Source organism: Rhinolophus sinicus, chromosome 3 (assembly GCF_057876585.1).
Source record: "Rhinolophus sinicus isolate RSI-liver-muscle chromosome 3, RSI-T2T, whole genome shotgun sequence".
Taxonomy (NCBI): domain Eukaryota; kingdom Metazoa; phylum Chordata; class Mammalia; order Chiroptera; family Rhinolophidae; genus Rhinolophus; species Rhinolophus sinicus.
The window spans coordinates 87,177,513-87,201,072 of record NC_142503.1 but is presented as its reverse complement, the minus strand read 5'-3'; the positions used below and the strand labels follow the sequence as shown (position 1 = coordinate 87,201,072).

Genomic DNA, 23,560 nt, shown 5'->3' with positions numbered 1-23,560 from the left:
TGGAACCTCTTCCTGAGATGATTACTCAAATAATAGAATAAGTATTTCATTTGCCTTTGTTAGTGGAATTTCCCTCTCATCATGACCCAGTTAATTAAATAACAGGACATGAGGTACATTTTCCTAAAAGAATCAACCTTTATACGATAGTAAACAGAATAGTCTGCAATAATCTAGAGTCACCTCCTAGCTCTGAGTGTATTAACATTTTGCACAAGATGGGAGAGAGTAAGGGCAGGGTATGAATCTATTCCAGACCATTCTTTAGGCTTCTGTATTGCTGGTTCACATATACAAAGGGTGCTAAAAAAATGTATACACGTTTTAAGAAAGGAAAACACTGTACTGAAATTGTAATACTCAATATATACTGATAACAAAAAATGAATACAAGTCATGTTCATACATTTTTTTGGCACCCCCAGGATATGTATGGTTCAAAAATAACCTGTAAGCCAGCATACTTGTAAGCCACTAAATAAGACTTTTAGGTAATTGTTAGAGCATAAAGGAAGGCCCCAGAATGATACAGCATAACAGTTCTCGAAGTGTAGACCCCAGGCTGGCATCATCAACATCACCTGGGAACTTGAGAGAAATGCAGATTCTCAGGCCCAACCTGGGATCTACTGCATCAGAAACACTAGGGATGGGCCCTGTAACCTGTTTTAACAAGCCCTCCAGACGATTCTGAAACTCGCTGAAAAACAGTGCGATCTAGTTCTAGGCTGTTTCTCACAGCCAAGCAGCCTGGGAAGCCTATGGTCTTTGTAGTCATATATACCTGCGTTTGAATCCTGATTCTATTACAGCCACTAAGACATTGAGCTAATTACGTCTGTGAGTCTCAGTTACCTCATCTGTAAAATGGGAATAAGAGCTATAAGGTTATGGTAAAGACAGAGTGAGAGAAAACTCTATTTGTGCATGTATGTATCCATTCTAATAGATTGTCTAGCACATGGTACATATGCTCTGTAAAGGAATCTCTGCTTTCAAAAGTTGGGCTAAAAGTATGCTTGCTAACATGGGATAATTTATTTTACTAGGTAGTGTGTCAAAATCCTCATGGAAATGGTTTAAAGGAAAGAGCTTATGTCTGAATAGGTTTAATTAGGTCAGGTATGCAAAAATTAGTGTGATGGAAAATCTTCACAGCCACATTCAACTAATTACTAGTCAGATGGATTTTTATAGTGGTCAAGAGTTTTGTAAATAAATGAGCTAATGTAAAGAGTTATGGATGATGAAATGTGCTGAGTTACTTGCATTGCTTCTTTCCTATGAATGTCTTGAATCACTGCCATGTTACTAAGATAAACTTTTATATTTCAATAAATGGGCCAAGATCCCAACTGAGTTTAGGCTAATAGATCAAGATAAAGATAATGTAAAAGTAGGTATGTTTCTTGCCTCCTCACTGGCAACAATATAGCAACTCAAGAAGTGCACAGTTAGGTCTTTCATTTCTAGGACCCTCCCACCTTTTTACTTCCCATATACCCAGGTGCCAAAAAAATGTATACAAGTGGACACTTTGGTCAATGTTGCTCAAGCAGTAGTGGGCCATAATCAGAAGTGTCTGGACGCTGATGGTGACCACTTCGAGCATCGCTTGTAATTACAGAAGTCAAACGTGACTTGTATTCATCTTTTGTTATTGGTCTATGTTGAGTATTACAATTTTAATACAGTTTTTTCCTTTCTTAAAATGTGTATACATGTTTTTTTGGCACGCTCTGTATACACTTAACAAAATACCTCATACAGAATGTATCCTCAATATTTGCTAAGCTCAGGTTGAACATTATACTAATCTGGATAGCAAGCAGATGGAGCGAGATATCTTACTCAGTACGATGGGTGTCCACAATGGAAGTTAGTGACCCCAGCTGCTCCTCCAGAGTATTAATTCTGTATCTCATGTAGAAGGTCGAGATGATTAGTACACAGACACTGGAAAGAGATTAAAGAGAAAGCTCAGTGGTTAATGACCAGGACCTGATGTGCATTAAATAAACTCCGAGCCAACGTACGTACAAGGCAAGGGATTTTCCACAATAACTTGGCCAAAGAGACTTTAAAAAGACCTTTTTTTCAATAGGCTGATGCTTGTCACAAAACTGGAAGGGGACTTAAAATCCTTTAGCCCAAGTGCCTCAATTTCCACTGAGTTCTAATGGCATTTCTCAGGCCATGACCAGAGAGGATTAACAACCCAGTGCTCTTCTTTCCACACCAGAGAGGCCCAGCCAGTGGGTGCCCAGGCTGGTTCTCTGGTGACTCACAAATTCCCTGCTTTCACTGGAAACCAAACCGGGCACATCCTCCGTGGTTGTGAGGAACAGCCTAGAACTGGGTCAGGCTATTTTCAGAAGAACAACTGGTTACAGACTGGAAGCTGAGGGGGATGTTAAAAAAGTCAATGCCTAAGTTTTCAATGAAGGGGACGACATTTGAAAGTTGTTTTGGCCTCTGCCCAGAGAACATGGGATGGATGGAAAAATCAACAACACGGATGCTTCCTAACTCACAGAACAATTTCTCAACTAATAGCATCCACTGAGAACTTACTCCTCTGCTGGAGTTGGCACAGTCATTTTGCTTTTCCTTCCTCCCTTCTCACTATTTAAATGAGAAGGGGGAAGAATGTGAAAATGGGACCTAAGCCTAAAGGAAAAAAAGGGGGTGAAGTAGATAGGAGACAAAAATTGTCGAAGAAAAGATTTGGGTCACATTAGCGACAACTGAGATTAATGATGGTGCATGGCAACGTGAAGAGATTATTCCTTTGGAGAACTGAATCACTTTAAGTCACTGAGAGTAAATTCATTTACTTACATAATTGCATAGAATATAAGAATTTGGTGGAGAGTTGGACATTTCTGAGACTTTACTTTGTGTAAGATTCCAACGGTTTCTGACTGACCTGTTGGATGGAAAACAAAAAGTGACAGTTTTAAAATACCAACACACCACCTTCACCCAGCAATATCCCTATTGGGGAAGAGGTACTGGAAAGAGATAATTATTCGCAGAAATCAAAGAAAATACTAACTGAAGCCTTCCGGGTGTCATTTTAACCAGTAGTTACAATTCCTTCAAACACAGTTCATTTAATACATTTATTGGGAGCCTTCTCTGTGTCAAGCACTGTGTTGGAGTGAATGGTGAGATACAAGGAGATACCATCCTTGTTCCCGTACTAATACAACTGGTAACTGGTTATTAGACTACTTAGTAAATAAGAAATAGTACAATAATTTTAGTTTTAACAGCAATTTTTGAATCACAATCTCGAAGTATTCAGAATAATGAAGGGACCTCCATGAAGGCTGTTCACCTTTGTATCACCCATATGTAAAAAAGAGGAGTGGGTAATGTTTATTGAATGTATAAATGAATTATTATGCAACGACCTACAACAGGAAGGGTGGGGAGGGAATATGCAAAGCAGTCATAAAATGAAACATGAGGGCCCTTTAAAAGTTACAAGCCGGTGCCGCCCCCTCCAATAATCCCTTCATTACCATGTGTAGGGAGACTCTTGGCTTTTCCTTCAGGCACTCTGTTCACATGGGCATCTGCCCTAGTTGGTTTTGCTTCTCCCCTGGAGACATTCAGAACTGTCTGGGATTCCGTCACATGGAAATCTATCAAGCCAAAAGGAGGCTGGGTAAATTTTCTCCTCATAACATTTAAAAACGTATGATCAACCACAAAAGCAAATCAATCTCATAACATGCATAACGACCAAAAACATAAATGGATCTTCTCATGAGTTGGTTGAGTGGTTGGGGATTGAAATCCAATGATCAAGCAAATAAGTACTAAAATGATATAAAGACAGTCTGTCCTTCTACTTACTCATGGGGATGATTCAGCTATAACAATTAATAATATTATTAAGAGAAGAGGTAAGAAAACATGTTTCTCTCTTTCAACCAACCCAATATTATGTCGATTTAAGAGACATTTATTAAATGTGTATAAATGGAAATGGATTTTTACCACATAGGTGATTCCATTTTCTGGAACTTTCAAGCTACCCTTTCCACATATTCCCTTTCCAATTGTTAATTAGGATGACAAGTGTTTTTGGAGTTTTGTTTTGTTTTGTTTGTTTTTAAGGGGTGGGATAAAGATGTTTTATGGAAAATTAAATTTTTGTCAAGACAAAAAAATTTCCCAGACCTCTGGAGTTCTCGGATTCGGGAGTCTGAGAACCAGAACTGCTGTATCCTTCCATCTCTTGCCTTCTTTGCTGAACCACTCCATCCAGATCTGAGAATTCATCGTTGAAATCCTGAAGGGAAATAATGAAATGAAGAGAGGCCAATTTCCCTTTATTAAATAGGCAGGCCTTCACTTAGGCCTGACCTTTAAAATACGGAAAAGAAGGAAAGATTACTCCACACTACTGGGATTTTCCCAACAAATCACTGAGTATCTGGTTACTGAAACTGAGATTTTTCTGGGCAGTTAGAATTCTATCAACAAAGAGTGGCCAACTTGTTGGAAACAACAAAAGTCTAGAAAAAAACAACAGGAAGGCTGATGATTGAAAAGCTCCCAGGGTAAAGCTGCGGAAGTCTCAATTAGCATGTTGTAAAATGAGAAAAAGTGACTGAAATAGACATGTATAAGAGAAAAAAGTAGAGAGTTCTAGATGCATGTTTGTAAATAGGGACACAGAGAAAGGTATTCTCTGATGATCGTTTTAAAAAAGGTATTGGAAACACAAAAGGAAAAAGGACTTTAACAAATGAGATCCTGAAGGTTTTAGCTTGTTTTCTTCCCTCTACTACATCAAAACAGGGTCAGTGATGTTACATTTAAATTACAGAAGGATGACAGAGGAGTGAGGAGCAAGGAAAAAAAAGCAGGGATGTTTTACTTTGTACCCCACTCATTCCCTCAAAGTGCTTAAGAACTAAAGAGACAAGAGGTGTCATTAAAATGTCCTGGCAAGGTACAAGTAGGCTGAGCTTGTCACAATTTAGTTAGCTGTCAAATGAAGAAGAGACTCATGAGCAAATTACCAACCTTTCACCTCAATCTAGCTGTCTTTTGGTCATTTCCATAATCATTTCAATTTCATGGAAGAATTTACAGGGGAAGGAAAATGGAACAAATTCAAGTCTTTTCCATTTACTAATTATCTATTGAATGACTATCATGTATCAAGCAGGATGCAAAGCTCCTTACACTAACACGACTGCCCGTAACCTTCACAGCCACGTGGAGAGGTTGGCATTTTAATAGATGAAGAAACTGAGTCAGAGCAGTTCAAGAGCTTGTCTGATGGCATAGCTCAGCTGGGTGGAACCCAGATTTGAAACCAGGATTGGTGGATTCCAAATCATATGTGTTTAATTCTATTTTGCACTGCTTCCCACTATTTAAAAAAGGTTTTTTAAAAGGCTTTTATAAAGATTTTTTTTTAAAGGTAGATATAATTCACATAACACAAAATTCACCATTAAATGGATAATTCAGTTATTTTTAGAATATTCCCAATGTTGTGCTACCATCACCACTATCTTATTTTGGACCATTTCCATCACCCCCCAAAAAGGAACCTTTTACCCACTAGCAGTCACTCCCAATTTCTCCCTCCCCCACATCCCTTGGCAGCCACTAATTTACTTTCTGGCCCTATGGATTTGCCTATTGGGATATTTTGTATAAATGGAATCATATAATATTGTGGCTTTTGTGTTCTGTCTTCTTTCACTGAGCATAATGTTTTCAAGGTTCGTCCATGTTGTAGTGTATGACAGTAATTCTTCATTCCTTTTTATGCAAATAATATTCCACTGTGTGGCTAGATTATGTTTAATTTATCCATTCATCAGCTGATGGACATTAGGGTGATTTCTACTTTTTGGCTGTTAATAAATAATGCAGCTATGAACATTCTTGTCCAAGTTTTTGTGTGACTAGGTTTCTAATCCCACTACTTTTTTAACAAGAAAAAGACTTGTAGATGTTGAAACCATGGGCTCATACCACTTCACCAATGGTATTTTAACATTTAACAATATTCAAGTTGGGCATAATCATTTGAATCATATGGCTAGGACTCTCCCAGGCCAACTTGTACTTCAGAGTACAACTCTTGTACAAATGGGAGGGGTGGGGGAGCTACTTTCCACTGGAGATTTTCTTCTACAGTCAACAAAGTCTAAAGGAATCAAAGAATCTCTACCTTTCATGAGGGCACTATAGCTTTCCTTTTTTACAGTTATTTCTAGGTATTCCACATCTTCTCCACTAAGCTGTCAAGCCGTTGAAGACAAGAACTGGTTTTGATTTTTCCTGGTGTCCTTACAGTGTACTCTAGCCTGGTGCCTTGAACATAGAAGACATTCATGGATCTTTGGGATGAATTGTGCCCTACCCCAGAGAGAGTGGTGAATCCCCCTAAGACAAACTGACAAGCAAACGCAGCAAGACTTTAGGAATACCTTCCGTGACCAGTAACTCGCCAAGACAGCCCACTATCATGTTTCTTTTCCTTTGCAGGACAACCCTTCAATCGCTGGAAACAAGTTTATGACCTCCTGTGGTTCTCCTTTTCTTCAGAACAGAAATGCCCTGTTTCTTTGACTCTGCCTCAGATATTATGGTCCCAAGTTCCTCTTGCACGCTGGTCACGGTGTAAGGGGAAGTGTACCTGTGGGACATATTCCCTTTCTTTTCTGTTTACACAGTGACGTGGGCAACTCACCAGAGGGAGAGATGAAGGGCGGTCTGCCCGAAGACTGTTTTCAAGAGAAGACGGGTTGGGACTGTTACCAACACTTGTATTCTGAAAATATGGAAACAAAATGAAACACCGGATTAACTATGAAACTGTAAGAAACACAGAAGAGAGACAGCAGCGGAGGCTCAGCGATGTTGTACTCACATCTAAGTGCCCACACACAGATTTTAGGAGTTTGTAAGTTGAATCTCTGGAGAGTAAGGACACAAATATGTACTGAAAAAAGAAAACAGAGTAATTAATAACAGATACTGCCTGATGAGAAGGGAGAATTTAGAGTTCTAAAATTTATTTGAATATATTTCTTTTAAATGATGTCGACCGTTGTCTGGTCTGTATTCTCATTCTGCTCATCCACGCATTCAGTTTTTATTCCATTCCTGGAATAAAGCAAATATATTCCCCACAACAGCAACAAACCCCCCAAACCCAATTTAAGTAATAAATAAATGTAGAGCAAAATGAAGGTTTCCATACTCTGAAAATAGTGCCCCAAATAAGCACAGGCAGGGAAAGGCCTGGACATTAGAAAAAGGTAGTGATATTTGCTAGGTCTTCTTTAAAGTCACTGTCCCCTTTTTAAAGGTATTTAACGATTCTTGAGGGTCTGCTTTCTCTGCTCTGACCTAGATTTCTATTGAAAATTTCCCAGTGGCTCTAATAGGCTCACTCTTTTTCAAGCCACTTCCAGATACTTCCTTGGACAAATATGGAGATTTTTGTAGTGGATGGTTATAAGTAAGTTATGGGAAAGAATTAAATCAGAGCTAGACAAGTGACATAAGGAAAAATGATTTTACTATAAACAGTATGTTGCGAAAATATAACAACTCACTCTTTCTCCATCTATTTGAACCAAAGAATCTTTTCAAACTCTCTTTCCAAAGTCTGTGATTACCCCTATTGCCCATGAGAGAATTTGATGTAATTTTCAAGCAAGCATTGTATTCTTAAGTAGTTAATATTATGGGTTCTGGCATTAGACCCAGTTGCAAATTTTTGTTCTGACATTTACTAAGCAGGTGACACTGGGCAAATTGCTTACTTAATAATCTCTTACACCTTCAGTTTTCTTAACAGTATCTACTACCTCTTATACGGTGGTAATATGGAATAATGTGAAAACATCATGAAAGTATTTAGCATATGCCTGGCGAGACATACTTGATGCTTATTAGCCACTAGTTTTTCAAAAATAGATATTAACATATGAAATATGGTGAATGTTTAAATAAAAAAATTATTACAATAAAAGACACACTGTATTAATCCCCCTCAAAATATTCTCTCCCCCACCCCCCACCCCCAGCTTCGAACACACTTATCCCATTGTTCTTGCCACTTTCTGAAGCAGTTCTGGAAGTCCTCTTCCGTTGAGTGTCTTTAGTTGCGCTGTTGTGGTTGTCTCGATGTCCTGAATCGATTCAAAACGTTCACCATTCATGGTCATTTTGACTTTGGGGAAGAGCCAGAAGTTGCACGATGCCAGATCTGGTGAAATAAGGTGGATGAGGACACACCGCAATGTTTTTATTTGACAGAAATTTCTGAACCAGAAGCGATGTGTGACACGAAGCCTTTCGTTGTGATCACAAAATATGGTGAATGCTGCTGCCAAGTGCCATCTAACAGAAAGGCAAGGATCTTCAATATGGGAAGCGGCACATCAAACCTTAGTAAGAGTGTGTGGTACGTTTCAACTTGTTTGGTGTAATCACTTGGGTGTGAGCTACGGTTGAGAGAAGATGTGTTTTAAATCATCCTACATCATGACAATGCTCTGTGTCACACATTGCTGTGGTATATGACAATTTCTGTCAAATAACATTATGGTGTGTCTTCATCTGCCTTATTCACCAGACCTGGGCCTGGCACCATGTGACTTCTGGTTCTTCCCCAAAGTCAAAATGATTCAGGACATCAAGGCAGCCAGGACATTGCAACTAAAGACACGAAAGAGGACCTCCAGAACTGCTTCAGAGAGTGGCAAGAACGATGGGATAAATGTGTTCAAAGTGAGGGGGAGTATTTTGAGGGAGATTAATGGCAGTGTGTCTTTTACTGTAATAATTCTTTTTATTTAATCATTCACTGTATTGTTTGATCACACCTCGTATATAGCTTCTTTTATCTTTCCATCTCCCTCTTTCTCTCTTCAAGGTATCCAGTATGGTTAGAAATGGAATGTGGCTTTCATGCTTTCATAGAAGTAGGAGGTAAAATATTAAAAGATAAGTTCAAGTAAAATGAGTAACCAAAATATTCTCCCTCTCTCTTCCCAAACTGAAATAAACACCACTCTCAGTGCAAATATTTCTGGTTGCATGTCTGAGATAGCCTAATAGTCAACAACAGCTTAAAAATTTCTGTATACAACTACTGTGTTTCCCCGAAAATAAGACCTAACTGGAAAATAAGGCCTAGCATGATTTTTCAGGATGACATCCCCTGAACATCAGCCCTAATGCGTCTCTTGGAGCAAAAATTAATACAAGACCCAGTTTTATTTTCAGAGGGGGGGAAACACGGTATGAGGGATAGTTAAGGCAACCTGGAAGCAAAGAGCAGCTAGGAACTGGTTCCGAAGCTGCACTTGCACAGCAAGCACAACTTTTATGTATCTGAGATGGTTTTGGAGAGGTACCAACTGAGGTGATGGGGAGAGTAACCACCCCAACCCCAGGGACTCCTTAATATCACTTCGCCTCACCCTGTCAACAAGGTGGTGATGGTTGTTGTTTTAAATATTATTATTAAAGAAACTGAACATACCAGTTTAGCCTGACCTAACAGACGTGAGGGAAAGGGAAGTTGGGAGAGAATTTTATATATTTGACCTTGGTCAAGCAAGTATAATTAAGTCAGCAGGAAATTCAAAATTGGCAACAATTATATTGGAATAAATCATCTTGTGAGGGGAAACACTACACGAATGTCTAAAAAAGTTAGGATTGTTTACATTAGCCTTACAGCCTATTTCCCGATTCCCCGTCGGAGATGATATTTGTGGTTCAGGGTCTTGGTCCTTGGCAAGAGGCCCCCTAAGCGAGAGCAGGGCAAAACAGGTACCTTTTCTCTGCTGGGTACTCACCCTGTCTGTGACTGTGGCTATAATCAGGGCATTTGGCACCAGAAGGGCAGTTTTGGTTTTCTTTATTAGGGTTACTGAGAAAGCTGGAATGGAGATCTGAAACAGAATCACTGCGTTAACACACTGGTTAGGGCTTCACAAAACAGCACTGCAAATCATCATGTTAAAGGAAAAATATGCATCAATAATAAAGAAATCAAACTCAGCAGCAGGCTCTCCGGGACCCATGAAGAACAGTAGAATCTTAAAGAGCAGCAGTGGTGTGTCACTGAGCTCCTTACGCTGGTGTTTACAAAACCAGAGGATAAATCGGGATCATCAATTCTACTGAAGAGCTTGGTGGGAACAGAATGCAAACTTTACATTCATGTTGAAGATATACCCAAGGCTCTACAGAAGTTACATGCTTGTAGTCATCCACTTTGGGCTAATCTCCAGGTACCCGACTCTCCTCTGTTCGGCACATATGGGTGGAAAAATGCTGAAAAGCACTGATATCGTAGAACCATCATTGCACAGAAAGTCTGGGACATGAATTCTCAGCTCAGTTCTATTTCTATATGACCTACTCAACCATATCAGCTAGCCTTTCTAGGCCTCAGTTTCCTGATTTGTAAAGTGGAGACAATCTTTCCTAATTCCCAGGGTTTTCTGTGTTTTAATGAGATAATATATGGAAAACGCCTAGCACTCAATAACAGTGTTATTCATTTCCTCATTTGTCTCATATGAAGAGGATAGGTGAAATAAAAGAACTCTTAAGTTCTTTACTGGTTCAAACAAGAAAGAAGAACAACTATTATTATCTACGTATATACCAGATGAGAATGTCATTTAATTATGACAATTCTATAAAGCAGAGGAAGAGATAAGGACACTTGTTTAGAGCATTATATGCTTAAGGTCATAAATATAATAAGTTACAAAGGTGGAATTTGTACCAATCTGATCTAAAATGGGGTTTCTTTTTCATACAATGTGCTATGGGCATATATTAGATGCACAAAGAATAGCACATGTCCCTGATACTTTTAGAACCCATTCAACCAGGTTTGGTCTTAAAGAACAATGGATCACATCACTTTGAGCTCTGAAAACAGGGCCACACACAGCCATGGTAAAAAATAAAATGACCTGAATCCCTCCATAGGTTCACTCACTTGAGAACATATTTTGTAAAAATACAGCATATATTTGGAAAGAGTATGGCCAGTGGAGTAGCCTTATGTTAGTACTGCTAGCTTGAAGGAAGAAAAATGAGCTTTTAATTTTGAATATTTGCATTCCTATTAAGGTTTATGTGATGGAATTATGCTACTGCCCCTCAAAGTTCCAGAAAGGAAGACTATGAAAGAATGAGAGCTACCCACACAATTCTGAAGTGTGGGAGATGATTCAGAAGTTAAAAATTGGGATAGCTTTGGAAAAAAAAGAATTTAAGATCTACCAAGGTAGATAATATAAAAATGAGTGTAATTTTGTTTCTGAGCAGCAACACATATACACAGTGAAAAGGGGCTATAAATTTGGGATCTTTTTCATAATCTAAGGCATGGAACATTTTTAAGAAAGAGTTTTCAATCAATTGCTTTATGAGTATAAAATGACAACTAGATAACTTTGAGAAATAAAGCAGAAGTCACCTTTCAGTTTGAGCCCAAATGGAAAATGATACATGCATTTAATTTTACTAGCATCTGAAAGTACCAGTGGGGTCACCAAAAGGTACTGATTAAATTAAGGCTAACTTTATTAATATTTTTCCAGGGTAGGGTGCTTAGAAATTCCCCATTCTAGAGAAAATTTGTTTGGTTGCCTTTAGTTCCTATTGGATCATGTTGGGCCAAAGGCTGCTGGCAATGAGGAAATTCTGCCACAGAGATGAAGCCTCAGTCCCCTTGAAACCATCCTTAGAGGGGAAGAAATGTACAAGCCACTACCGCGGTTCTTAATTGTCCACTGCTGCTAATTTTCAATCTGTTGCCTCTTAGGTTAAATATAGCAAAAGCAACCCCAGTGTGTTATGTTATGTCTTTAAAAAATCAGGGTCATTTCCTTTTACCTTGTTTTGGTCAGCTCTCTCTCAGGTAGAAGTGGGATTCTGAAACCATTGCTAGAATCTTATTAGCTTGAAACTGTACCTTTTGGCTTTGTGAATCCCCCCATGCCTTAACAAAGAACAATTCTTTGTTTACTAATGTCTTCAAACCCTGCTGCTTCTGTCAGGGGTGCTGGTTCTCTCTGAATTCCTGAGAATTATCTTTATCACATTGAACTGGAGCTCAGTGCTTTCCAATCCCCTTTCCCACTCCATGAACAAATTCTTATAATCCAGAAATCTAGAAATATGGTGGAATACTGCTTAACGTTGCTTTGCATTTTACAGACAATACTGTGACTCAAAATCTGTTTCCATACCTAACTATATAATAAAGGAACAATATAAAAATAATATGCTTGACCTAAAAATAGTATACTAGGCTGCTGACTCAATACCAACAAAATAAAGAATTTCCATTTTATTTGTTAAATGGTCTTTAGACGATTGCCAGTGGCTTAAGGGAGAATATTTAAATAAAACATACCCACCACTGAAAACAAAAAGAATTTTTAATCAGCTACTTCATGAATATAAAAGCTGCTTACTCATAATCATGAGTCAGAATGCTTGAAAACTCAACTGAGGTCACGCAAACCTAAGAAGGTGTTTCTCTGACTCCTTACGCTGGTGGCCTGACTGAACTGTGATGTGACAGCACAACTCAAGGGAAAAGAATGTCAGTGGGATGGAATTATCTTTCCCTTCTATGCCATAGTCCCAAGGTCCTTGTTTCAGAAGGCGGTATACCTTGGGAAAATTGCCAATTCCTTCAGGCTATTCTCCTTATTGGCTCAGGGTGTCATGGGTCTCTGCTCCCCCACGTCTGTATTTAATGAGAATGAAAAGATGTCAGCCAATGTCCACTGGGGATTGTGGGTATATGACTCTCCCAGACTGGGCTTTAAATGCTCCAATTCCTGCTCATTTGTGTTGGGGATGATATAAAGTGAGCTCTAATAAGTAATTTATTTATAGGCCTGTTTTTCTAGATGTTTCTGATGGTGACTGGTTTGAACACAGTACAAAAACTAATATTTCTTTAAAAAATTGTTGTAGGTTTAATGTACATCTTTGAAACTAATTATTGTACTAACTATTTTCATATGAATAACTCAAGAGTTGTCCGGTGACATCTGGGTAAAAAGGATTTAGGGCAGGGTTGTAGGAGAGAGATACAGAAATGATTGAGATGGTATTTAGGGAAAAAGGGAAGTTAGTGTCATCTACAGGCATTTAGAACCTGAATATTTAGAACTACCATAAAGGCAATTTGTTATAAGGGTATAATAATGATACAAATATTTATAAATATTGCTACATTTAAAACAATATTCACAATATATAATAAAGTGCTTTTTAAAAAATTATACCAACCTTAGTGTCTTTTCCAAAGACTTTGGAATAAAAACAAATCCAGTTTTCTGATACAAACAGCTTCCCCTGGTATAATATCTCTTTTTGTAGAGCGCAGGTAAAACCTGGGAAAATATATAACATCATTCAGAATTTACATTTAAAATGAAAATTCTGTATATATGTATGTTGGTGACTCAGACATTGGCAGAGATAATACACTCACATACTCAAAAGACCCATCACCTCTTTTTCTGTCATTTTTAGTGGAATAAAAGTATGGAGACAGGAGTTTGTTTTTTTCATTTATAGTCTTAACAGACTTTAGTATAAAAATCAAAATGGAAAGGCAAGTCTAACATTGCAACTGAGAGTTCAAGAATGGTGTTTCAAAAGTCTATTTATTATAGGAGGGTGTGTCACCCTCGTGCTAATGTTTGCACTCCTCCCTGGGTTTCCTTCCCTAGGATGGTCACTAATAACTCCTTTGGAAATAGATGGCCTGACTGGGGGAAGAGCATGTGACCCACACCTTCCTGATTGGAGGTTACGGCTGGAATCCAGCATCCTGCCGTAACAGTGTTTATTGAGAGACGCTAGAATGGAACCCTGGGCCCCTAATGAGCCACAGTGGAGCAGAGCAGGTGCTTAACTGGCGTGCTGGCAACCTGTTTACGTGTGAGCATCTCACCCTGCCTTGTGCAGCTATGAACACAGGTCTGTCCACCTATATCTGTGTTTCCTGTTGGACTTCTTTTCGTGGCGTCTCTTGCTTCAGGCTTCTGGTCCTAACTCTCAGGACCGTCCAAACAATGCACCTTAGCAGTGAATATGGTAAGTGAGGCTATCATTCTAGAATCATCTTGGATCGAGTCCATATCATATAGAGAGAGTCAGTTTCCCATTCTACTCTGTTATCTTACATGGTATTTGGTGAGAGCTGATTGAAGCTGGCATTATTGTTATGTCATGACTTTCAGAAACCTATCCCACTTGGTGATTTAGTCCCTGGACCTGCCTTCTTCCTCCCCCCAAACCAACGAGCACCTTTTCAAATATGTAGCTTAAAAAGTCAAATAGGTGAGAACTTACTTTCCCTCAGGGGTTCCTCAGTTGGTACATCAAGAAACAGCTTGTGAAACTGCCTATTTGCCTTGAACTGCAGTGAGAACAAAACAGAGATGTCACCGCTCTCAGTTTGTTTGTGTGAAGCATCACAAATTTTAACTTCAATTTAAATTACATGCCACATTTTCCCTCACTTAATATAGTATCTTCAGGAATTCCCTCTGTCTGTTCTTACAGTCTCCCACGGGGGATGGCAGGGCACAAAGGTTTCATTTCCCAATAAGATTAGTGACCTGGTTGGATGTATATCTGTAGTCACGATCCATATGATGTTCAGCCTTCTGCTGAGGTGGCGAGACCAGGGTGTCCCGATAAGAAATGAGATGACATGCTAAGGAGTCTAACCAGGGCAGGTATTCATGCCAGGGCACTAGAGATACAAGTGAGGACTCTCAGGACAGTGGTTATGACCTTTATAATCAGGTAAACCTGCGTTTAAGTCACGGCTATCCCTCTTCCTTGGTATGTGATTGTGGCCTAGTCGCTTAACCTCTCTGGGCATGTTTCCTCTCCCGTGCCGGAGCGCAAAAACAGCACCTGCTTGAGTGGCACACCGTCAGGCTTCCTTGGGACATACAGCTAAAGGACATGCTACCTGGTATCGGTACTAACACTACTGTTGCGAAGGCAGTTCCTTAGCCAATGTCAGGGGCAGACGTCTGTCAAGACAAGCAGGATTTCTCTCCAGGGTGGCAGGACATCCAAGAGTCTGAAATGCGGCAGTCACTTCATTTGCAAGGCATCTGTTTCTTCGTGTGACAACAATGTACAGACTGTACTTTACAGTTTGTAAAATGCTCTCACACACACCACCTCCACGATAACCTAGGAACTGACGTCCACAGCTCAGGACACTGAGCCTCAGGGATCCTGAGTGGCTTAACTGGCACCACAAAGCTGCTAGTAATAGGTAGAGCGAGGTCCTTCTTATCCCACTCTGCCTGATAGGATGCTTTTGGTGAAAAAGTCTCAAGAGCAGAATGAGAGATACCACAAGTAGGACCTTGATTATCCAAACTAGGCGTGGTCTCAGTGGTGAAAATGGCCCTAATATTGCTGTAAAGAGCTTCAGACAGATGATAGATGGTCCCTCGCAGTCGGCGATTTTACAGATAAATATATAAAGTTGGTTACCTCACGCTGCTTCCCAGGAGTACATTTGCATCCAGAAAGTTACCTGGATTAAAGCTAGGTGTTCTATGAGGGCTTTGCTGAGATTTTGTTGTCAGTGGGTACTGTGAGCATTGGTTGCACAATTGACTTAAAAATATCCTGGGCCACCGTCTCCTCAAAAATGTCAAGGTAATAAGGTAAAAAAAAAAAAAGGTAGTGGGACTGATTGAAATTAAAAGCAATATGGCAAATAAATGCAACACCTATGAGGCATTTAGACTGGATGTTGGGGGAAACAAATAACCTTTGTAAAGGACATTCACTACTGTACTGGGATAAAGGTGGAAATCTGAAAATGGATTTTATATTAATAATCTATTTTTACATTTACTTAAATTTCTTGGGTGTGCCAACAGTGTTTTGTAATAGCTCTTAAGAGACACATATTCAAGTATTTAGAGAAGAAGTGTCAAAAAACCCCCAAGTCAGTACGTCCCACTCTAAGACGCAGAACTGGGCTTTGTTACCGATCTGGGTATATCTTAGAGCAGAAGCAAAATACTTTCTGAAGAATCGTGACCCTGTTCCCAGGTTTACCTCCTGTGTACATTTGGGTGGCCTTCTCTTCACTCAGGTGCCTTACTGGACTCTCATTTTAATGCAAGGATGTCACAGCTCTCCTGGGCTTGGCTAATTAGTAGACAATCACATGACTTCGTGCTCATCACTACTGGGGCTGCCTCCGGGCACTTGTCAGAGTTAGCGGTCACAGCGCGTGGAACTCACTACCCCTCACTATGTGTTGAAAAGGTCAGTTGTCAAATATAATATTGATGAACAATTGACTGAAGGAACTGCAGCCTGTCCTTTTCCTAGATTGTCTACGCTCTCTGCCTATGTTAGTCGTGACAGCAGGAAGCTGCCTCCTTGGCTCCTTCCTTCCCATTGGCTTTAACGCTCCTGTCACCCTCTGAGACAATACACATCTCATTCCCAAATTACCTGGCTGGAAGACGAAGACTTTTTCCTTTCAGTCTTAGAGTCATTTTTGCTTTCTGTTTTACATTCGTTCTTGTCACTTGCTAAAGAGACACCATCAAAACTGGATTTTGACCTGAGGAAAGAAAATCTGGGGAGTCTAACAGAATGAATTTTTCATGCTACTCGTTCATTTTAATGATAATAAATCTTGAGTATTATACCATCTCACAAGGAAATCTGGCATTCGTTTTGCTCTTCCAGACGTCAATCATCACTCATAATCCTCTAAGGGCATTTACATAGCACATGCTGTGGGAGGCTAGGATGACGTCGGCAGGCTGTCATCGCAAACTACAGAAATGGTGACTTACAGAAGGCAGAAATAACAATCTAGTTGTGAAAATAGTTACATCACTTCAAAAGTATTTTAATCAGTATAAGGAGGACAGCAGGCAAATTATTAAACAAAATTGCAGCTATTGTTCAATCAAAGAATATGTTTATTTCAGAATTCTATTACTATTTAGCTAGTGTTAACTGAGTGGGGCATTGTGTTACATGCCTTGGGGCACACAAGACAGTCTTTATCCTTAAGGAGCCTGTGCACATAAAACATCTGAGTCTTATCACAAGAAAAAAAAAAATTTGTAGCTACGTATGGGGATGGACGTTAACTAGACTTATTGTGGTATTTCTCAATGTAGACACGTATTGAATCATTCAGTGGTACACCTGAAAGTAATATAATGTTATATCTATATCAATTGTACCTCAATAAAAAAGTGAAAATAAAAACAAAACAAAATTTCTTAGAAAGGCAGTACATGATTTAGCACCAAAGCAATACATATCACAGGCGTTAGGAGGAGGTACGGAGACAGTACGTCTAACAGGAGGAGAGAGGAGACCAATAGAATAATGTGCCTGACAGGACGAGCAGGAATTGCGTACGAGGAGAAATGAGACAAAACCTCCCCGAGTGGGAAAACAGCAGAAGTGAAATCAGGCTCAAAGAGGACCTGTCAGTCTTCCTTTGTTCTCTCAAGGGCAGAGGTCAGGACCCCAGGATTCCTTTCTAAGGTGATTCTAGTACTGGCTCTCCATTTTAGTAGACTTGTGAATTTGCACATACGATAGTATCTTCAACCCTACAGCTCGACACAATCATTTCAAAGTGGAATGCATGTATGATGTTTAGAAGTGTATGTACGAACAAGTTTTATGATACGACTATGTAGAATTTTTTGTTCTTTATTGGAAAATGGCACATGAAATCCATGATTTCACAATATGATTCCTTAGAAGGAGGCTCAGTTAAAAAAATGTGATCCAAAGCTGATTTAAGAAGAATCTTAAGCAATTAGGGTGGTATATGGGTGTGACTGAGGGACAGGAATGACTGAAGTTAAAGAGACATTAGGCGCTTTTCTCAGCTGTGAAAAGATGGACTGTGTGATGTCCTAGGTCCCTTCCAGCCCCAACAGTTCGAGTCTGTGATGCTCAAACCACTGGTAAAATATGTCTCCGAATTTCAAGGTACATTGATTTGCATTCAGGTACCGGCCACTGAACCTATTCACAGATATAAATTTCTTTAGAATTCCACGGATTTTTTTGGTTTAAATTATTAGTAAACATTTGTACTCTACTTGAAAGTAAAAGAATTTTTTTAAATGACAAATCACCCATTATTTATACTATCCAATAATTTGAATTTATCAACTCTACTGATTCAAATAAATAAATGTTAATGGAATTGTCAAGGCAATGATCAGACCTTTGAAGAACTACAGTCTGGAAGCAAATGTGACAAGTAGGGCATCTGTACCCTTGATAACTTCAAAGGCACAAGCAGAAGGGAATCATCTGCACAGCACTGGCCATGGTGGTTGGCGGGGAGGGGTGCATATTTTCATAGTATTGATTTCTTTGGGTCTTCTCAACCATGTCCTCACTTCCCACGAGTGACTATGAGCAAGACCAGAAGCCCAGTGCGAAATGAAAATATGGGGCCCCTTCTTCAAAAATTAAGAATTTCCAGACAGCGACAGAGGAACATTAAACTAAGTGCTGGGCTCTTTGAAACTACATGGGTCATACGCCCTATAAAGTTTAACGAGCAGGCCCTGATGATGAGTGGGGAAGTTGGAGTAGAACCAACAGCATTTTAAAAGTGCCTGCTGTAGCCACTCAGCAGTGGTGAAAGATACAAGAAACAACATGCTTTGTGCCTTTACAGAGGGACTCATCTGGTGAATGACACAGGATGCTGTGACAGGAAACAGCCAGCGAAAACAAGGTTAAAAGTGAGATGTCAAAACAGGCATGCAGAAAAGGTGAAGAGAGAACTGGGAGCAAGAAAAACCTGGGGGAAGAGTGAAGACTTACGCTTGATCCTGCATGAAGTATAGATTTGGAGAGAAGGTGTGGACTGGATAGCCAGGAGGGAAGGGAAAGCAGGAGTTACTGGATCACCCTTTAGCAGCCGCCAGAAGATGCAGAAGGTAGCAGTTCTGACAGTTCTCACAACAGGGAGGAGAGCAATCATTTCTCCACTCCTACAGACCGATGCCCATATGACCCGTACTTGACCACTGGGTTAGACACTCTCTTTCAAGGACTAAAAAGCCACTCTGAAGCTCCTACTTCTTCCTTCCGTGTGGAAGAAAGCACATAATTGGTGCCTCTAAGAGTGATGGGGACCACAGATCAATATCTCAAAACTGCCTGTCTCCTCACAGCCCCACAACCAAACCATGGTCACAACACCAGCCCCAGGAAATGGGTGGCCTTCCCCAGACGTGCACACCCTGCCGGGGAGCCCAGACGGGGTTCCCCTCCGCTCTTTTTTGTGGCAGCCAGGAAAGAGACAGCAGGTGTGCACACCCAGAGGCAGAGCAGACATTCCAACCTGGGCGGGCCTTGTGAGGAAGGAACCTGGCCAGCCTTTCCAGGTGCTTTATACATCTAAGCTGGAGAGAGGACACCTGGCTCCATCAGTTAGCAAAATCAGTGCTTTATGAGAGGGACAGACATTTTGCATAAGGCTGGGGCAGGAAAGAGAAAAAGATGCTATTAGGAAGAGATGAGTGAGGAAGGCAAGTGTCAGTGCCTGGATTTCAAGGAAAAACACCCCACTTCTTTCTCAGGGGTGTCATTTGCCTACAGTAGAGCCTCATTCTTTTAACCATCATAAAACTAGAAACGACAGCTCCTCCCAGGAACCCCTCCTCCCCCAAAAGGCAAAAAGAACAGAGAGAGGCTACGTGAGGACTGACCGTAGGCAGATGAGTTTCTTCGGGTCTGGAGACTCAGCCTCGCTGGACAGGGTCGGGGACTGGGCAGTTGGCGACTTGCAGACCTTCTTCTTCTCCTCCACACCATTCTCAGCCTCTGAGCTGGAGAAAAGAGAAAAACGCTTCACCTTAGCCATCCAGAGGTGGGTGGACAGAAAAACAATGAAGTCACCTCTCTTTCTGGAGAGTGGAATGATCTTCAGTCCCCACCAACAGGCTGAGGTCAACTTGGACAGCTGTGCCCTTCCCGAATCTCCATTCTAACCCCCCTCGGCTGGCTTCAGCAGGTACACTTCCGACTTTGTGGGGACTTGCTGCTCCCAGGTCTGCGCCCCGTGGGCTCTGCTCTGCCCTGCCCAGGCAGTGGAGTGGCAGATCACCTGGAGGCTGGGAGGGCCCCTGCGCACACTCACTTGCATGCTTCCAGCCAGGTGTGAGCCTTCCTGCTGGGAACACCCCCCCCCCCCAGCCTTTGTTTGCACTTCTCTTATGTCACTTATCACCTTTTGTTGTAGTTACCTGGGTCCCACTTTGGGTTGCTGTTATTTTAACCAAGCACCTCTCTATGCAAGTTATTGTCTGTCTGTACAACCACCCAGGCGAGGTAGGAATTATTACTCCCAGTTTACAGACGCGGAATCTGAGGCTCTCGGTACTAAGTACCTTGCCCAAATTTGCAGAATTAGCATCTGTCCGAGTTGGGATTCAAACTCAGGTCTGTCTTCTATGAGGCCTTTGTGTACACGTGTTTTTTTTCCCTCTCTCTCTCTCTCTCTCTCTCTCTCTCCCCCTCCCCCTCCCTCCCCTCCCATCCCCTTGCATCCATCCACCCCACCCCCAAACACCTATCTATCCATTTAGTCCCCTTATTAGCTCTTCAGTGCTACTACTTGGCATGGGGGGGTAGGAATCTTATTCCTTTTTGTATGGACCACAGCCTCTAGGATAGTGCTGGTGTACAATCATGATCAGAAGGCTTTTGGAAAACTGGGTCTGACCTTGGTAAAGAGGAAAGAGAGGGGAAAGTAAGTCCAGAGGGTCTCACACTGAACCACTATGCATGGAGGTTGACCAGTGTGACGGGCACAGCAGTGAGTTGCCTCAGCCTCGGGCACAGAAGAAACCATTTCCAATGTGGGAAGGAGGTAAGGGAGAGTACAGGTGTTATACATGGCTCAGGCCCTCCTCAGTCAGCCTGCACAGCAAAGCCACAAAACAGACTTCTGAGAATGTGAGAACTGCATGGTGGCTGAGCATAGAGGAAGACATATTAACAGAGCATTGCTATGACAGTTTAGCTAATTTTAGTCCCAATTTACCACCCCTTTAATATCTTTCCCTGCAAATTAACAGCACTGGCAGGAGATGTTACTGGTTAGTATAAGCGTCTTGGTTGCGGACGTACCACTTTTCACAGCACAGCACATGAAAATTCCAGCCCACATGAGGAGTCCGATCGTGGTGTTCAGATCAACACTAAGTCTCTCTGACAAGGCTCTCATTCTGTAGTGAGCATTTCTCGTTTCCTAAGTAGGTAAAACTCTGAAGACCAAGGCCTGACCCTCTACCTTCTTCAGATCTCCTCAGAGTCCTCGGAGAACTTATGTACCACAAAAGTGTTCAGACTGTAACCAAATGGCATTATGTGACAAAAGATACACAAAAAGCCTTGAAATAGCAGTAGGAAGGCGCCACTTGGGTTTCAAAGAGAGGATTTTATTTAAATTGAGCATCAAGTTTAATTTATGGACTCAAAGAATTTTAGAACTGTTAAGGGGCCTTCAGCATATCTACCTTGTCTGTCTACTCCACAAGACACACACAGAACTCCTGTTCTTCAAAAGCATCAGGCAGAAAACCACTGAGAGTCCCTCTTGAAGTAGGGAGATGAAGTGTGTGTGGAACTTCAGTAATCCATCTCAGCATTCATTCAAATATTTACTGCATTTTAGGCAGGGTCTGAGAGCCCGGGCTGTCCTGTAAGCACCCTCATGTGCTTAGAAAGAGCCACTCCTGCTAGGAAGCACTCAGACAGAGGTGCCCCCAGTGTGGATGTAACCCCACTGATACATGGCCTGGCAGAGATAAGGTGCCCCCTGTTTTGGGCAGAAACAGCCCAGCACCAAGGTGCAAGGAAGCAAAGCTCGACAGCATTTCAGCCCCTTCTTGCCTTCTGCCCCTTGCCAGTCAGGCGCTTTTGTGCAGTGCAGGGTGCTAAGTGCCTTCACCCACCCACCATGCATGGTGGTCCTGATTCAGGGCCCCCCCTTAGCACTAAAAAGATACAGTGCACACCTCTGTATCAAGCCACCCAAGCAATGTCTCTTAATGACAGAACACATACGTAGGTCTGCTCAAGTTAAACAGGCTTCTTTCTAGATGGTCTCCACCCCACTTTTCCTAACCTTGCACTTGGTCTCCTGCATTGGTTCTCTCCTTGAAGGGCCTCCGGCGGGGGGCAGGGTAGGGGCACGTGCTCCCCAGAGCAGGAGTCTCAGCTCCTCCACTGCTGGCTTTGTAATGCACTAGGCCCCTCATCGATTAATGCCTTGTGCTGTTAACCTTTTCTCCCAAATGGCTTATTCATCCAACTACTAACACTAAACTCCTTAAAAGCGGGGAACTTCGGGTTTTTTCCCACTGCTCTAGCTCAGCAGCATTTTGCTCACAGAAATCATTTATATGTGTCGACTGATGTGGGATTAATTCTGCAGTGTCTCAAAGAGAAAGTGAAATTCACCGGCCAATTCAAGTTTAGGTTTTTGTTTACTTAAAGATGCTACGGAAACTCAAGCCCATTAATTCCTACCACAGGAGAGATTCTTCCACAAGCGTCCCTTACCAGAGGTTTTGTCAGCAGCCATTGAAACTGTAGACTCCAAACAGCAGAGATCGCCTATCTTTGAGTGAGCAGAGTGTAGGAGGGGAAATGGAATGCTTCCTCAAGACCTCTCAGGAACTGGACAGTTCCTGACGGTGAAGCACACAAGGGAGATGAAATAACAGGTCTCATTTAAATCATGAATAAAAGGGAAACTTTTTTTATTTTTATTTTTTAAAGAAGACAAGGCCCCTTCAGGGACATTAACTAAAAGAGTCAACAACAACAATAAAAACCAATTAAATACCCCCCCTCTAAAAAAAAGTAATCTTCCTCTTTCAATCAATGTTTATGGGAAGAATCCCAGCTGACAGGGCAGGATGCTCAGAGCTGGGCAAGAGAGAGAGGTAGGTGAGGGACAATTGAAAGCATCCATAGAAGCAGCAGAAGACGCTGAGGACAACTTTTACTTGGCCATGGCAGGTAATAACCTGCCTCTTCGCCCATCTGCAGCCCAATTTAAGCAGCAGTTATGGGCCCTGAAAGCTTTTTAGTAGGAATCTCAGAGCAGTGAGATACATGCCACACTCAGACCAACCAAGCCTGACTTCACCTACTAGGAGAGAGCATTTTTATTACCGGCTATGCCGTGCTAGTTTCAGTAAGACACTGCCACACACTGTTACACAACCTACAAATAAAAAACAGGTTGGACAATCCCTATCAACAGTCCAATATTTATCAATTCCCAGACCTCAGTAGTTGGGTAACTTGATTGGGATTTCCGATGCATTCAGAATTAGAATTCTTATACAGGGTCAAGTATTCCTCCCAGAGATAGTCTCTGTGAGTTTAAGGGCAACTCGGCACTCAATTCTCCTGTCACTCAGTGTCCCAGACCCCTGTC

At 41.3% G+C, this 23,560-nt stretch overlaps 1 protein-coding gene across 6 annotated transcripts in view; it reads right to left on the bottom strand.

Annotated features, from left to right (window-relative positions):
• The window catches only part of GRAMD2B (GRAM domain containing 2B), a 110,067-nt gene that overhangs the window by 6,239 nt on the left and 80,268 nt on the right, over window positions 1-23,560 (bottom strand). For 3 of the 6 annotated variants that reach the window (XM_019732385.3, XM_074328548.2, XM_019732383.3), the window contains exons 2-13: window positions 19,815-19,934; window positions 18,925-18,967; window positions 16,558-16,669; window positions 14,407-14,473; window positions 13,336-13,439; window positions 9,861-9,956; window positions 6,914-6,985; window positions 6,734-6,814; window positions 4,195-4,306; window positions 3,531-3,653; window positions 2,842-2,929; window positions 1,852-1,956 (exon numbers count right to left, since the gene is read on the bottom strand). In XM_019732385.3, the coding sequence (XP_019587944.3) occupies window positions 1,852-1,956; window positions 2,842-2,929; window positions 3,531-3,653; window positions 4,195-4,306; window positions 6,734-6,814; window positions 6,914-6,985; window positions 9,861-9,956; window positions 13,336-13,439; window positions 14,407-14,473; window positions 16,558-16,669; window positions 18,925-18,967; window positions 19,815-19,920 (1,109 nt within the window). In that variant the 5' untranslated portion in view covers window positions 19,921-19,934. The remainder of the gene's footprint in view (window positions 1-1,851; window positions 1,957-2,841; window positions 2,930-3,530; window positions 3,654-4,194; window positions 4,307-6,733; window positions 6,815-6,913; window positions 6,986-9,860; window positions 9,957-13,335; window positions 13,440-14,406; window positions 14,474-16,557; window positions 16,670-18,924; window positions 18,968-19,814; window positions 19,935-23,560) is intronic. The other 3 variants (XM_019732382.3, XM_019732380.3, XM_019732384.3) reach the window with 1 other exon arrangement.